The sequence below is a fragment of the Hemitrygon akajei genome, chromosome 11 (assembly GCF_048418815.1).
Source record: "Hemitrygon akajei chromosome 11, sHemAka1.3, whole genome shotgun sequence".
NCBI classification, from domain to species: Eukaryota; Metazoa; Chordata; class Chondrichthyes; order Myliobatiformes; family Dasyatidae; genus Hemitrygon; species Hemitrygon akajei.
The window spans coordinates 112,716,181-112,731,777 of NC_133134.1; the positions used below are offsets into that span (position 1 = coordinate 112,716,181).

Sequence of the window (15,597 nt, forward strand, 5' to 3'; positions counted from 1 at the left end):
ATCCTACCTCATCAATGTGAATCTGTACAAAACTAATTCAAGCATATTTACTCACCTGAAAATTGAGTCCAATGTTCTTAAGAATTCAAGATGCTTATTTCTAACTCTGTCAGGTCATACTGGGTATTTGAAACCTCTGGGAGCAACCTCATCACCAAAAGGAACAGTACCATAATTTTTGAGCGTTAATTTTCCTTCCACATTTCTCTTGAATGTTCTTTTTGTTTGCTTTCTTTTTGATAATTGGATTAGTTTTATTTATTTAGAGATCCAACTCGGTAACAAGCCCTTCTGGCTCAATGAGCCCATGCTGCCTGATTAAATCCATGTGACCAATTAGCCTATTAATCTGTACGTCTTTGGAGCGTGGAAGAAAACTGGAACACCTAGAGAAAATCCATGCGGTCACAGGGAGAATGTACAAACTCCTTACAGACAACAGCAGAATTAAACGCAGACTGCTGGTGCTGTAATAGTGTTATACTAATTGCTACACTCTCCTGCTGCCCCAGTGTGTACAGAGGATAGGGAATATCTGCTTTTATATGTCAAAATCAGAAACATGCTGCTTCTCTGCATGAAGTGGTATGCATTGCCTATGTAGACAAAGTAACTTTGCAGATCCTCATGTGCTCCCCTAAAAAATCTTGCAGAGCTGAACAGCAGTGCCCCACGATATGGGTGATACTTGCATGAAGTGAACCTGCTGAAAATTGGCTAGTTGTGGAGTCAGGGCTCAGCAAGGGGAATAACAATTGTGCTGCCTTTATGGCAGTTATTTAGTTTATAATATTTTCGCTTAGTAATTTGTTAGCATTTTTTTTAGTTAAAGTTAGGATTGTTTAAATCAATTGATTTGTCTGTAATACATCGCGGCTGCGATGACGTCACATCCGGGTTCGCCGCGTCTTGTGGGAAATTACCGGTTTGAGATTCACGCAAGGGTGGGGGTCACTCACATGTGCCACCATAATGCTGGCTAGGGTTTCTCTATGCACCAAAGACACAGTGAAAGCAACGCTTTTTCACCATGCGTTAATGTGAAGAGTGAACAGTAAATGGTTAATCTTACTGCGGCCTCGTTTGCATTGATTCTGGTTTATCTCGACGTTTACCTCGGCGTTACATCACACCCGAGCGAGAACGTTACAGTGAAAAAGCGGCATTATCAGGTGTTTAAAATGCAGCCATGTCAACCCGATCCAGCATCAAGTCATTGTCAAAGTCGTCGTCATCCTGCGACAGGGGCAGTAGGGCATCAAGTAAGGCCACCCAAGCAAGAGCTAAAGCAGAAGCTGCCAAGGTGCGAGCACGCTTTGCCAAAGAAGAATTAGAAGTAAAGATGAAAGCGGCTGCCAGAGAAGCCGAAAACCAGAGGGTAAAGGCTGCCAGAGAAGCCGAAAACCAGAAGGAAGCGGCTGCCAGAGAAGCCGAAAACCAGAAGGAAGCGGCTGCCAGAGAAGCCGAAAACGAATTGGAAAGGAAAAGGGTAGAGGCACGGTTAGAAGCGCTGAAGCTAGAACGAGAAGCAGCAGCTGCCGAGGTGGAAGCAGAGTTAATAGAAGATGCCAAAGAAATGCATGATCCGGATGACGGAAAATCTACCTCAGAAAAGATCGGATTGGAACGCACAAGTGACTATGTCCAATCTCAAATAGAATGGAAGACTCTTCCTTCCTCTCCTTACTTATTCGATAACGTCCCACTTCATGAGGAGTCTTGGAGAGGCCCGACGGCATCACGTCCATCCGAGGAAGATAATTTACCCTCGCAACTCCGTGATGAACCCAGGAATGCAAGGGCTCACGACAAGTACTTCTCGACACCGAACTTACCGGATTTGGGGAGAAGAGAGGCAAAGACTGAGTCCAGACCAGCAAATTCCATAACAAATGTACACCCTCAGTCGCGTACCCGAAGACGTGTTCCCTCAGCCCGCACGCCACTTGCAGACGAATCCGTAGCACGGTATTTCGCACGACGGGATCTCGTCACTTCAGGACTATACCAGTTCGACGATAAACCTGAAAATTACCGTGCATGGCACTCCACATTCACCAACGCTATCGACGGAGTCCAGCTCAGAGCAACCCAGGAGTTGGATCTTATGGCAAAATGGCTGGGAAAAGAATCATGCGAACAGGTGAGACGCATGCGTTCAGTGTACATCAACAAACCCGAGCTAGCATTGAAGAAAGCATGGGAGAGACTTCAGGAGGGCTACGGAGCCCCCGAAATTATTGAGGCGGCGCTATGCCAACGTTTGGGAAATTTTCCTAAGGTGTCAGCCAAGGACCACACCAAGCTAAGAGAATTCGGAGATTTACTCATGGAGATTCAAGGCGCCAAAGAAGATGGCCACTCAGCTGGTCTAGTATACCTAGACACTCCAACCAGGATTAGACAACTCGTGGACAAACTTCCATTTGGGCTGCAGGACAGGTGGTTGTCCATTGCCTCAGATTACAAGGAAGAACACGAAGGTCGATTTCCTCCCTTCGAGTATTTCACCAGGTTTGTGTGCAAGGAGGCGAAGAAGCGAAACAATCCTAGCCTCATAGGTCCAGGAAGCAGTACAATTTACACCAAGCCAGATAAATCCACTTCGAATAATTCCAACATTACTAAACCAGTCTCAGCGCTTAAGACTGAAGTCCTTACAACTAACAACGACTCTAGCAAGAATTGCCCATTGCATAACAAACCCCACCCCCTCAAAAGATGCAGAACGTTTAGGGAAAAACCCCTTGAAGAGAGGAAGGCCCTCCTCGAGGAGAAAGGAATATGTTTTAGATGCTGTTCCTCGACCTCTCACTGTGCGAGAGAGTGTACGATCGCCGCGAAGTGCCTGGAATGTAATAGCACTAATCACGACTAGGCCATGCATCCTGGCCTGTTACCGCAAATCGACAACGCTCCTTCACCCCCACAACAGGACGGCGGGGAGGGAGAAGCTCACTCCAGGACAACTGTTGTCAGCTCGAGCTGTACGGAAGTTTGCGGTCAAGCTCAGGCAAGCCGTTCTTGTTCAAAGATCTGTCTCACTAAGGTGTACCCTAAGGGAGCCAAAGACAAGGCCATCAAAGCCTACGTAATTCTGGACGATCAGAGCAACCGCTCGCTAGTCAGTCCAGAGTTCTTTAACTTGTTCAACATTGAGAGTGAGCAGTTCCCATACTACCTTAGAACTTGCTCAGGCAACATGAAAACTTACGGAAGGAGGGCCGAAGGCTTCCAGATCGAGTCCCTGGATGGTAAAGTTGTCATCTGTCTCCCCCCACTCGTAGAGTGCGAGAAAATCTTGAATAACCGCACTGAGATCCCGACGCCAAGTGCGGTGCTACACCAACCACATCTCCACCACATCGCCAAACACATCCCAGAGCTGGATCCAGAAGCAGAAATACTCCTGCTATTAGGGAGGGATGTTCTCCGGGTACACAAGGTTAGGCAGCAGGTCAATGGACCACACGACGCCCCCTTTGCCCAACGCCTGGATCTGGGCTGGGTGGTGATAGGAGAGGTGTGCCCTGGCAACGAACACAAATCAACGGTTAACACACTCAAGACCAATGTGCTAGAGAGTAGCCGCCATATGATTCTTCAACCCCGCACAAGTTCCATGTGCGTCCAGGAAGCACCACAAGGCTTTAACAAGCGCAAAGTAACTGACGAGATGCTGGGTCAGTCCGTCTTTGCTCAAAAGGAGCATGATAATAAACTTGCTCCATCGGCTCAAGACGCCATCATCTTAAAAACGGAGGACACCAAGGTCTTCAGAGACAAAGCAAATAGTGGGGTCGCCCCACTACCTTTCAGAGAACCACGCCAGTGCTTGCCAAACAACAAAGAGCAGGCAGTCAAGCGGTTCACGCCCTTGCAAAAAACCACGAAAAGGAGACCTGAGATGCAGCAAAGCATCCGATCGACCCACGAGGTACTGGGCACACTAATGGCAGAGGTCACAGCCATTATGAATGCACGACCACTCCTACCCGTGTCTTCTGACCCGGAAAACCCCTTCATACTGTCGCCATCAATGCTCCTTACGCAGAAGGCAGGAGCTGCCCCTCCACCAGGGGACTTCTCCAATAAGGACCTGTACACAAAGCAATGGAGAAGGAACCTTCAAGTTGGAGATTTAGTCCTGCTCAGGGACAAGCAAATCGCCCGCAACTGCTGGCCAATGGCCAGAATCACTGCCACATTCCCTAGTAGGGATGGACATGTCAGGAAAGTCGAGTTGAAAACTACCGACCAAGGCGATGGGAAAATTTACCAAAGGCCCGTTACAGAAGTCATTCTACTTCTACCTAATGACTGATTTAGAGACTGAAGTTTGTATTATGTTCATTGTGACCTTACAAAGGTCAAGCGGGGAGTGTGCTGCCTTTATGGCAGTTATTTAGTTTATAATATTTTCGCTTAGTAATTTGTTAGCATTTTTTTAGTTAAAGTTAGGATTGTTTAAATCAATTGATTTGTCTGTAATACATCGCGGCTGCGATGACGTCACATCCGGGTTCGCTGCGTCTTGTGGGAAATTACCGGTTTGAGATTCACGCAAGGGTGGGGGTCACTCACATGTGCCACCATAATGCTGGCTAGGGTTTCTCTATGCACCAAAGACACAGTGAAAGCAACGCTTTTTCACCATGCGTTAATGTGAAGAGTGAACAGTAAATGGTTAATCTTACTGCGGCCTCGTTTGCATTGATTCTGGTTTATCTCGACGTTTACCTCGGCGTTACATCACACCCGAGCGAGAACGTTACAACAATAATAATTGGAACAGTGCAGATCCATTCTCTAATCACACATTTTCCTTTTCTTTTCACAGTGATGCTACAACCTTTTGACTATGACCCGAATGAGAAAAGCAAGCACAAATTTATGGTTCAATCCATGTTTGCTCCGGCAGACTGCCAAGACATGGAAGCAGTAGTACGTACCCACCTTTAGTTTCTCTACATTTTATGCCAGGGTTTCTGGGCAACTTCATTGCAAAGGTTCAGCAGAACCTGAAGAGTAAACCTTTTGGAAAAGAAAGTCCTACATTCTAGAACCTTGTGAAAAATTCCGTGTGGTTGCACACCTAAATGTCAAACAACTAAATCTTTCATGTTCTTGTTTTCCACCCCCTTCTTCCCAGAGGTATTATTTCTCTGTCTCCATCTTAATGATCTGATCATTCTGAAGCCTGTAAAGCCACCCTTGTCTGTGTTGTCCTAACCACTTCCCTCTCCCTCTGACACAGCTTTACTCTTGCCAATCCACTTAGCATCTGCCCTAATTCCTGCTCCCACCCTGTCCTCTATCCCATCCTTTTCTGCTGTCCATCTTCTGGCAAGTGCACCTTGCTTCTCCTAGAAGATTCCTATGTAATAGCACAGATGTATATTCATCTGCTTCATATGATGGATTTTAGTTCACTGCTGCTTTCCACAGCTTTAAACTTATTTGAGTACAGCCTCCTTTGTATTTACAGTGGAAAGCAACTGATTAGAGCAAGTTGAGATAAGTAACCTTTCCAATCACAAAGGAGCAGGACTTTTGCTATCTCTAGCAGATCTTACTGACCAAAAACAATGAATTGGAATTAGTTGATTATTGTCACATATACTAAGATACAGTGAAAACCTTGTCTTGCATACTGTTCATACAGATCAATTCATTATCGAGTGCATTGAGGTAGTACAAGGTAAAACAATAATGCAGAATAAATGTAACAGCTATAGGAAAGTGCAGTGCAAGGTTATAATAAGGTAGATAGATCAAGAGTTCATTTTATCATACTAGGGAACCATTCAACGTTCAAGATTAATAGTGTCAAACTTATTGTCAGATTGTGTGTAGGTTTATATGTGCATTTGGACAGCTTCTGTCGGATATACACTAAACAATCAGGCTCCCCATTGCTAGCTTTGAGCTGGCTCCCTTTTGAATTTCAGAGTTTTCAGCATGCAGCTGAACTGCCAGTCAGCCACATTAGCTGTAATGCAGATGGCCTTGGTGTGTAACAATGCCACGTGCCAAAACCCCAGGCTAGGTTCCGAACCACTCAACAATGTGAATTTCTTCACTTTTCGTACTGAATCTAAAGCTTCTAAGAAACAGATCAGAAGCAGCTATTCCCCAATGTGATTCAGTCAATAAGGTGTTGAAATTATGATTTAACACTAAGTGTAGTCTCTGAATTTTTTTACAGTGGAAAGAAGCAAAATCAGATGATTTAATGGACTCCAAGCTGCGATGTGTCTTTGAGCTTCCCTCCGAGAATGAGAAAACAGTAAGTTTGAATATTCCTTGTCAAGTTGAATGATGGGGCAGAGGGTTCTAGTCTGGATTATTTTTCTAACCCAGTCATTGTTATCCATGCCAAAAGTGGTAGGGGACTGTTGTAACTTTGGCCTTCCTGACTCAGAGCTGTGGCTAAAGCAATGTTGAATAGCTATCTGCAACTTAAGGAATTCAGCATTCACATGTATGAAAATGCAGTCGTTGCATTTGATAGAGTAATGTTGGTTAGGTTCCCCGAGATCTCTCCACTAAATCTGAGACTTGGTAACTGCAGTGTAGTTCTCTCAGGTGGAAGGTCAGCAGGTAAACATATTTGAACCTGTGGCAGGGCAACACAGGCTGAGAGAAAGCTGTGATACCTGCACTTTATAGTGAAGGAAATTATCCTGTATAAGTGTATTAAGACCATACACAAAGGAGCAGAATTAGGCCATTCAGCCCATCAAGTCTGCTCTGTCATTCCATCTTGACTGATTTATTATCCCTCACAACCCCATTGTCCTACCTTTTCCCCGTAACCTTTGACACCCTATCTGTGGCAATCAATTCCACAGATTCACCACCATCTGGTGAAAGACATTCCTTCTCTGTTCTAAAGGGATGTCCTCATATTGAGGCTGCGCCCTCTGGTCCTGGTCTCTCCCAATATTGGAAACATGCTCTTCACATCCACTCTTTCTAGGCTTTTCAACATTTCATATTGGTTATACTTTGATCTCGGGAAATTTTTTTTTGGATAAATTGTTACACTTGTTTAGTGCTTTTCTTTAGTAAAATTTAGGACATGTATTTAAATTCCATCATGTGCATTCAATGCAGAAATTAATAGCTACAACTTTCCGCAAACTACTGTGGGAAGGAACCAAACTTAAAAATTTTGGGAGAAATGTGTCCTATATTAACTGCTGTAGTTCCAGAAACTGTCCTTGCTATGTCAGGTTATTTAATTCCTTGCTTGTCCCCTCTTTCAATTTAGCATCAAGATAGTCTACCAAAAGCAACACACACCTGGGAGGCTCCTTTCCAGAATGCAGAAAGTATTGTGTAGCGTTAAGTATTACAAAACATGAACTTCCATCTCTTTATAATTCAGAAGGAGGCATTTGGCCCAATAGGTTTGTGTCGGCACTCAGAGGAGCAGTCCCATTGATCCTGCTCCTGCAATTTATTCTCCCCCTCATATGCAGCAACTCGCCTTTGATTCTCTTTGCCATTGACGTGCACCACAAGGAGTTAATAATACCTAATTAATCCACAAGCTCATCTTTGGGATATGGGAACCCCATGGGATACATAACTCCAAACTAAGCACCTGAACTCAGAATATAGTCCAGTCACTGCACCACCATGCCTCCCACAAAATGGGAAACACTAAGAGACTGTTATCTGAATAGTTGCCTGGTCAACCTGAGGGAGTGTACGCATCCGTGAACATGGAGTAGAAGCACCTGTGATGCCTGAGGTTGAACAGTTTGGCCTCCCTTGTATTAAAAGACTGGTGGCAGGTAAACCCAAACCCAACACCAAATGGCCACCTTCTGAATCATTCAGAGATGGAGGTTAATGGTTTATATTGTTTACTATTATACTATACTCCCTGCATTCTGGAAAGGAGCCTTCCGATTGGGAGTGGAATTGGGGGAAGAAAGGAGAGGAGTACAGTGCTGTGGCCGGTATTGCCTCTTGACTCCAGCGATCGGGTTTTGATCCTGACCTCTGCTGTCTGTATGGAGTTTCTCCCAGATGCTTTGCTTTCTCACATCCAAAAATTGTGCTAGAAGGTAATGAAAAATGTGGGTGGGAAGAATTAGGTTGATCTTCAGCACAGCATCGTGGGTTGAAGTGTTGTACTGTTCTATGTTTAGGGTTAATTACTCCTAGTGTAGCAGGGGTGATAGAAGAATCTGGGTAGAGTTGATGAGCACGTGAGAGAAGAAAGTAAGATTGGTAGGATTGCACTGATTGCTCATAGACCAATGGACCAAAAGACCCCCTGGTCTGTGTCGTAAAGAAACATGAGATCATTAATGTCCAGAACAATGAATATTAAAATGAAAAACTGATTTGGGAAGGATCTCTCAGCACAGTAGTGACCAATCTGCTGTAATAACTGCAAAGGAAAAATGTGGGGAGTGAGGCTAATGGTTTAGCTCATGGGTATATAGCTTCATCCTGATTGTATAAACAAAATATCTACCAAAGGTGCTGTATATTTGAGAGAACAAGCCAGTGCTTAGCTCTGTGAGTGAAGGAAGTTGATGAGGAAAAGCAACTGTGAGCAATGCACATTCTCATGGAATTTTAAAAGATCTGAGGTGCTGCTCTCTTGAATGTTTAACTCTGCACCATTTTCTGTTAATGTTCCAGTGGCGTCCACTACGCATAAGGAGAAACGTAAGGAAATTGATATACACTTACATGGTTGTAACACTGATCATTTGTTCCTAACCACTCAGAATAGCGATGCCCTTGTGCATTATATATGCTGTGGTCTTCCCCTGTAACACTTAATGATGTCAATTGCAGTACTGCTGCTGTTAACACCGCAAAGTTCAATACCACTGTCTTCAAATGCTTTGCATCCATACCACATAATGGACCCACATTCTTAGCCTGGAATTTTAACTGTCACAGGATATCTCCTGATATTAATAACTCCTGGATGCATTCTAGGAGTGAGGATTCCTTGTCTGCTTCTCCTTTAGTTGTAACCTTTGGCAAACTTGGCTATTACAACCATCTCTAGGTTCAAGGGGATATTGATCAGTGAGTAATTTTTTTTTCTTTTCTCTCCAGGAACAGGAACTAAGAGAACACTTGTATCTGAAAGGGCTGCCATTTTCCCTCTCCCCATGTTCTGATCTTCATATATATCACAGGCATACTGTAGCATTTTGTAGCATTAAATTAAAGATCAGGCTGTGGAAAATATTCCATTTAATGAGTACAGGGAAATAAATAACAATAGTTTCTACCAGTGAAAGCTGGGTAATTTTTTCCAAAATGATGCCTGCATATGTAATATACATAAAAAGCCAGTCTTATTCAATTCAGCTATGTGATCACCAAGCTTGACTGATGGGAACAGTCTAGTTATCTGTACTCCAGATAGCAATGCCATTGTCACAGTTTGTAAGTTTTCCTTAAAATGGTCTCCTTTTCTTGGAATTGATTTTGTATGAAGAATCAAAGACTCTGATGCACCACTCTTGTAAGTGACTGTTTCTCCAGAAAGTGGATTGATCTCTAGTGGATATAAAAGGAACAAAGGAGCTGGCATTTCAAACCTCCTTCGGTGTTGCATTAGATCATGAGAAGTTCAGTGTTCCGAAATTTCCGATAAACATCTTTTACATGTTTTTAATGGGTGCAGCACCCTTCCATTGATTAGGGGAAAGATGTGCTTGTAATTTTTGTCACATTGTTTATTCATGTGACATCAAGTGCAGTTCAGTCATCTCCATTGTGACATCTCTACCATGGACTTAATGTGCCCATGCATGCGAGCAAATACTTTTATTCAAGGATCATCTCTGACCATCTTGTGCACTAAATGAGTGGTTGTGCATACTCCCGTGTGTGTGAAGGCTCACTAAAATGAGATTCAGCTAATGTACTATGGTAACCAAAAAGCATGCAACTCGCGCGAAAACTTAGCAGGAAGTTTGACTGCTCTTAAATCAATATTTCTGAAATTGCTCTTTACCAGGACTACCGAACAGAAGGTTCAGACTAGCGCTCATACCTCCGCTTTCCACTATTAACCCACCCTGCTTGACTCTACTTTATCATGTTAGCCTGTCGTTTCTTTGTCAAATGCTGTTGGTTCTCAATTGCCCTTTAGAGCATTTTCTTTTCAGTGCCAACGATTGCAGAAGGGCAGTGACAAGATGCAAGAAGTATCTCACAAGATTTCTCAACCATCAAAGGGAAATAGTTTATTTATTTATCTTCACTGTTTTAGCTGGGCTGTTAATTGTGCCATTTGTATTGGAGTGTTACACTCCCAGCATGTACTGAAATCCCAATGTTCATGTGTCCAAGTACATACTGTCTGAATGTTGCAGAACAAGCTTCCAGTTTTTGGGGCTGTGTTGAACAGTCTCAGTGAAGCAAACATTCCTATTCAATCAGCAGTGATTGAACTGCCCTTAATGGTTTTCCTTCTCTCAAAGACTTGGGGAATCCTGAACTGGGAAGTATCAGTACTGTAGTGGCCTTTCCTGATTAGCACAGGTGAGCTTGTGATTCTGGTTGCCTAGGGATGGTCTGATGCTTGAAGGAATACATTGTACAGTCGACCCTCCTTATCTGTGGGGGATTGGTTCTGGGAACTGCTGTGGATACCAAAAAACGCGGATGCTCAAGTTCCTTACATGAAACGGCATAGTATTTGCATGTAACCTATGCACATCCTCCCGTATATTTTAAATCATCTCTAGATTACTTATAATACCTAATACAGTGTAAATGCTATGTAAATAATTGTTATACTGTATTGTTTAGGGAATAATGACAAGAAAAAAGTCTGCACATGTTCAGTACAGACGCAACCATCGTAGCTCTTCTGGGAACGCTGATTCTCCCATGGTCTTTAAGTTCTTGAGGCTGTAGCGCTTTACATAACTAGCCAGCCATCCCTTACTAGCCTTAAACTCCTTCCTCTCGCTCACAACACAAGTAGCTTTTTAGGAGCCATTTTTTCACAGAAACAAAGTAGTGACCAAACGAGATGTGAGGCGAACTCAAATAACGAGTGCTGGAGAGAGAACTTGCGGGTTTTCCCGATCCGCGGTTGGTTGAATCCACTCATGCGGAACCCGCGGATAAGGAGGGCCGACTGTATCCTTAAATTCGGTGTAAAAAATCTCCTCATGTCTAAGTAGTGTATTTCACATTCTAAATATAAAAAGTGGTTGTCAAGTGTTGAATCATTCCTAATTCATAACCAGTTGATAGGTGTATAAGAAAAATCTCAAAAATAGAACTAACAGGCAGATTTATTGGCTGAAAGAGTAGAACAGGAGTGCTCCTTGTAATGAGGTCCATTGTAGCCATCTGGAAGATGAAATTCTAATGTCTAAGTCCTGTAATACTGTCATTTGGAGGTGAGAATGCTACCACCGAATTTGATCCCCTTCTGCAATTACACTAACTTTTAACAGAACTGATGTCAGGAATATAAATTTTATTCCAACTCTTCGATGGGTTTGAACTCGAAGATTTATTGTAACTTCACTCACTTTCTGCAGCATGACATGGAGATAAATAAAGTTACTTCCACTTCACTGAAAACAGAAGCTTCCATGATGTCAAAATCAACCAGTTCTTCCTTGGATGATTCAGACATGAGGAAATTAATGGATGATTGCAGGTCACTTAAGTCAGAGGTTCAGAGGCTTCGTGAGGAGAACAAACAGTTAAAGGTAAGGCTCTCTGAATGATCATAGTGCCTCTGGATTTATGACAGCTCGGTGTGTCACAGGACACATCATAGCGAGTGAAGTAATTTTCAAAGTAGAAACTGTTGTAAGATAGAAAAAGTGACAACCATCTTGGTGGTGCTTGGATCACTACCGTTAATGTGCTAACTAGTCATTTACTTAGTGAAGGTATGAGAGTTATAAATACATCTGGGACACCAGGCAGAGTGGAGCTCCCTGCTTACCTCCAGAAAAGTGCTGTTACTTATCAGAGACTTCTAGCACAAACTTCACCTGTGTGGTCATCCACAGCAGACTTAGAGGTCGACACAATGAGATCCCTGACTGCTTCTCCCAAAAGCACAGTGGTAAAGGCCTTGTGCATTTTTGTATTTTGGACAAATTGTCTTTCTGAAGTTGAAAGCAGCGTCTCAGCCGTTTGTGTGGATGGAGGTGGCAGGGGTCGCTAAAGTTCTTTGCTGGAGTTTAGACCCTGACTTGCCATTGCATCCTGTGTGTGCATCCTGTGTGTTGGATCAGAATGAAGGTATACTCTAATCTATTTGGAAGAATTGGTGGTATGGTGTTAAGTGAAATAGTATTCTGAATCTATCCCATATTGTGCACATTCTTCGAGTCTTTGATGGGACATTGTGCAAAAGGGCTTTGGAACAGTGCCAAATTAAGTTTCACTCATATCTATCTACTTTGGTGAAGTGGAAATATGCCCTTAGTCGCTGGGCACAAGCTACTGATTTCTTCGCTTTGTTCTTGTGTTGCAGGAGGATGACGGGCTGCGAATGAGGAGGATGCCTCAGGTGGGTAATCCTACACCTTCCAACAACACTGTGATGAAAGAAGAAGGACCAGCTGCTCGGATGATTGCCATGGTTGTCCTGTTCTTTATCCTGGGGATAATTGTAGGGAAACTGTTGTTGTAGAAAGGCAGCATGCTGGTGATCTGTTAGCTTGGGTTGTTTTTTGTTTGATCTGCCATATCATGGGGTAGAATTTATTTCATGATCGAAAATTAAAATACAAAAAAAACACTTTAATGTACAGCATATCACAGGTTCTTGCCTTTCAGTTACCCCTTTGCACAACAAGAAAGATAATCGGGAGAAACCTTGTATTAATTAAAATTGTACAGTAAGTTGCACACAGAGCTCAAAGTTATTGGTGGATGGGGTATGAGGGAGAACAAAGCCATTTTGATGTGGTGACGACATATTCTAGGTGTCATTTTAATCATGTTAGATTATGGTACCTGTCACAGGATTACCTCTTAAGTACTTGGTATGATTGCCGATGCTGCCTCTAACATCTGGTGTGTAGAAATGAACTGACTGGCTGGGAAGGAGGGTCAAACTCCCATGTAATATTTCCACAAGAGCCCTTTCCTTCCACTGCCTGACATGTAGGGAGTTGAATAGCTTCTGTCAATGCGGTCTTTCAGAGTGGTCCGTGTTAAGGATTCAAAAAACAAAACAAAATACTATGATGGCTAGACCCATTTATTCCTTAAGGTGTTGTCCCATGCTTATATTTGATGAATAATAAAGGACTTCCTGTATTCCATTTCACACTTAACACAAGTAACTAAAGTCCAGTGCAGTTTGTTACCTACTATTTGCTCAACCCACGTTGGGAGTTAGGTGGACTGACTGAAGACCATTGTTGCTGAGAACTGCATTGTGGAATAGTCGTCTCCACATATGCCTTAGGCACTACAGTGAAATTAGACGTGTACTATCAGCTTTGATCATCCAACATTGGAATACAGCAGTCGGGCAACTATTTTGTATATAATTAACTGTTTATCAGAAAGAATACAATGAATATTAGTAGTTAAATAGTCCATGCCATAATGACCAATTCTGTTTGGCTATGTAGCATCTTAATAAAGCCCAAATTTAATTGATTTTACTTGATCTCATTATTTTCCAAAATTTCTACTGGTATCTGGAGTTTGTCAGCAACTGTTCCTTGAACAATACACGAATCAGTTATTTCAACATGTAAGTGATATTATGCAACAGACTAAAATACTTTCGAGCAAACATTAGTGTTGGATAAAATATTTGATCCTAGGAGCCTGTAACTGAGAGTGCCGACTCCTGGTGCAAGGTCTAAGTCAAGTTTATTGTCAAGCACAGGTGCAGTGAAAAATCCTACAGCACCATCGTGGCACATAGTGTCATATAAGCAGCATTCACAAGAGAATTTTATAAATTGTACACAATGTATACAAACACAAGAGCTTAAAAAAGACCATTTAGATGCAAGGTGGTCAAATTGGTCATGGTGTTACTAAACTGTAGTGATTAAGATTTTGTGGATGATTCATGAACTGAATGATTGAAGGGAAATTCTTGAACCTAGTGTGAGACTTCAGGTTTCTGTACTACCTCCTGATGGTAGCTGTGAGAAGATGGCATTGTCTGGATGGTTGGGGACATATGATGATAGAGGTTCTTTTTGTAATGTGATAAGTTTCCACACACCCTTCACTTGTGCATCAAATGTTCATTTAAAGGCAGAACAATTCTAATGGGCTGTCTGGAGCAATTGCTGAGGAAGTTCCTTGATCACAATACCTTGGGGGCCAGGATTTTCCAGTGAAATAATCTAACATTATAGCTCAAGGCTTGAGAGTTGAAACCAGCTGCAATTGACTTTAAATTTAGAAGCATTTGCTGTTTGTTAAGTGGACCAAATTAATTAGAAAAATCCAGCTGATTGAGTAACTGGACATCCCAGCCTTGCAGCAAATGGCGACTGCAGTGGAGATCTACCAGTAGTTCTCCTCAACTTTGAAATTTGAAACAGCCCTTACCATTAAATATTTGATAATGTGGTATCCAGTTATTTAGCCTTCATGCTGTTGCTTTGGGGAACAGTGCAATTTAATACAGGGGCCCACAGTCAATTAACTGCTGCACTAGCTATGGATATACCTTGTGCTGCTGATGAACTTTATATAATTTAGGTATATTCATTAATCACGTTACATCAAAACGTGTCATCTTGAGGATGTGCTGGGGGCAGCCAACAAGTGTCGCCACACATTCCAGTGCCAACATGCAACAGGCAACAGCAGTAAAACGAGCCCTTTGCTACTCCCCCACTCACAGGTGGGCCTCCGACCTCCAGGCTCACTGATCACGAGCCTCTTCTTAGGACCTGCTGAATGACCTCAGGCCTCCAATCCGAGACTCACTGACCTCCGACTCAAAGATGTGACAACGTCTGGGATCACCGGCTCTCGAGCTCAGACGTACGTCCTCAGAAATCACTGGCCTCCAAGCTCCAGCTGCTTTCCCTAACTTCATTTACTGCCCCTGACCTTTCATTCCCCTCATCTCTGTCCCTACCCCTAATCTGCCCCTAACTTCCTTTGGAGTTTCCAAGAACCATCTCTATGAACATAAAAATCTAAGTCTGAGCCATGAACCTGATGGACATCACAATTCGGTACCATCTTGAAAATAGTGGATAGAGTGGGCAGTACTGCTCCTGTGGGAGAGACATCTCTGCTTCTACAGCCCTTGGAAGGGGAGAAATGAGCAAGGCTGCTGGATGTCAGCTCATAACTTCTGTTGGAACTACCATTTGAGCTTGTTCTGAGGGTATATAAAAGATACAAAATGCATGGTGGGGGGGATTAAAAATCCAAAGCAAGAGCCTGGAAATCTGAAATTGAAGAATGCTTGAAATAGCGGATCCAAAGGTGGCTGTGGTGAATGAAAACAGTGAATGTTATAGCAACGTACACAAAATGCTGGAGGACCTCAGCAGGCTGAGCAGTGTCTATGGAAAAGAGTAGACAGTTGGCATTTTGGGCTGAGAATGATTAGATACTCTTGCCTCAAAG

The 15,597-nt window shown here is 43.0% G+C and overlaps 1 protein-coding gene across 3 annotated transcripts in view; it reads left to right on the forward strand.

Moving 5' to 3' along the window:
- Positions 1-13,644, forward strand: part of vapb (VAMP (vesicle-associated membrane protein)-associated protein B and C) — a 62,542-nt gene extending 48,898 nt beyond the window's left edge. For 2 of the 3 annotated variants that reach the window (XM_073061516.1, XM_073061517.1), the window contains 5 exons: positions 4,841-4,944; positions 6,209-6,289; positions 8,668-8,694; positions 11,553-11,726; positions 12,506-13,644. In XM_073061516.1, coding sequence (XP_072917617.1) covers positions 4,841-4,944; positions 6,209-6,289; positions 8,668-8,694; positions 11,553-11,726; positions 12,506-12,664 — 545 coding nt within the window. In that variant the 3' untranslated portion in view covers positions 12,665-13,644. The remainder of the gene's footprint in view (positions 1-4,840; positions 4,945-6,208; positions 6,290-8,667; positions 8,695-11,552; positions 11,727-12,505) is intronic. The other variant, XM_073061518.1, reaches the window with a different exon arrangement.
- Positions 13,645-15,597: the final 1,953 nt, after the last annotated feature.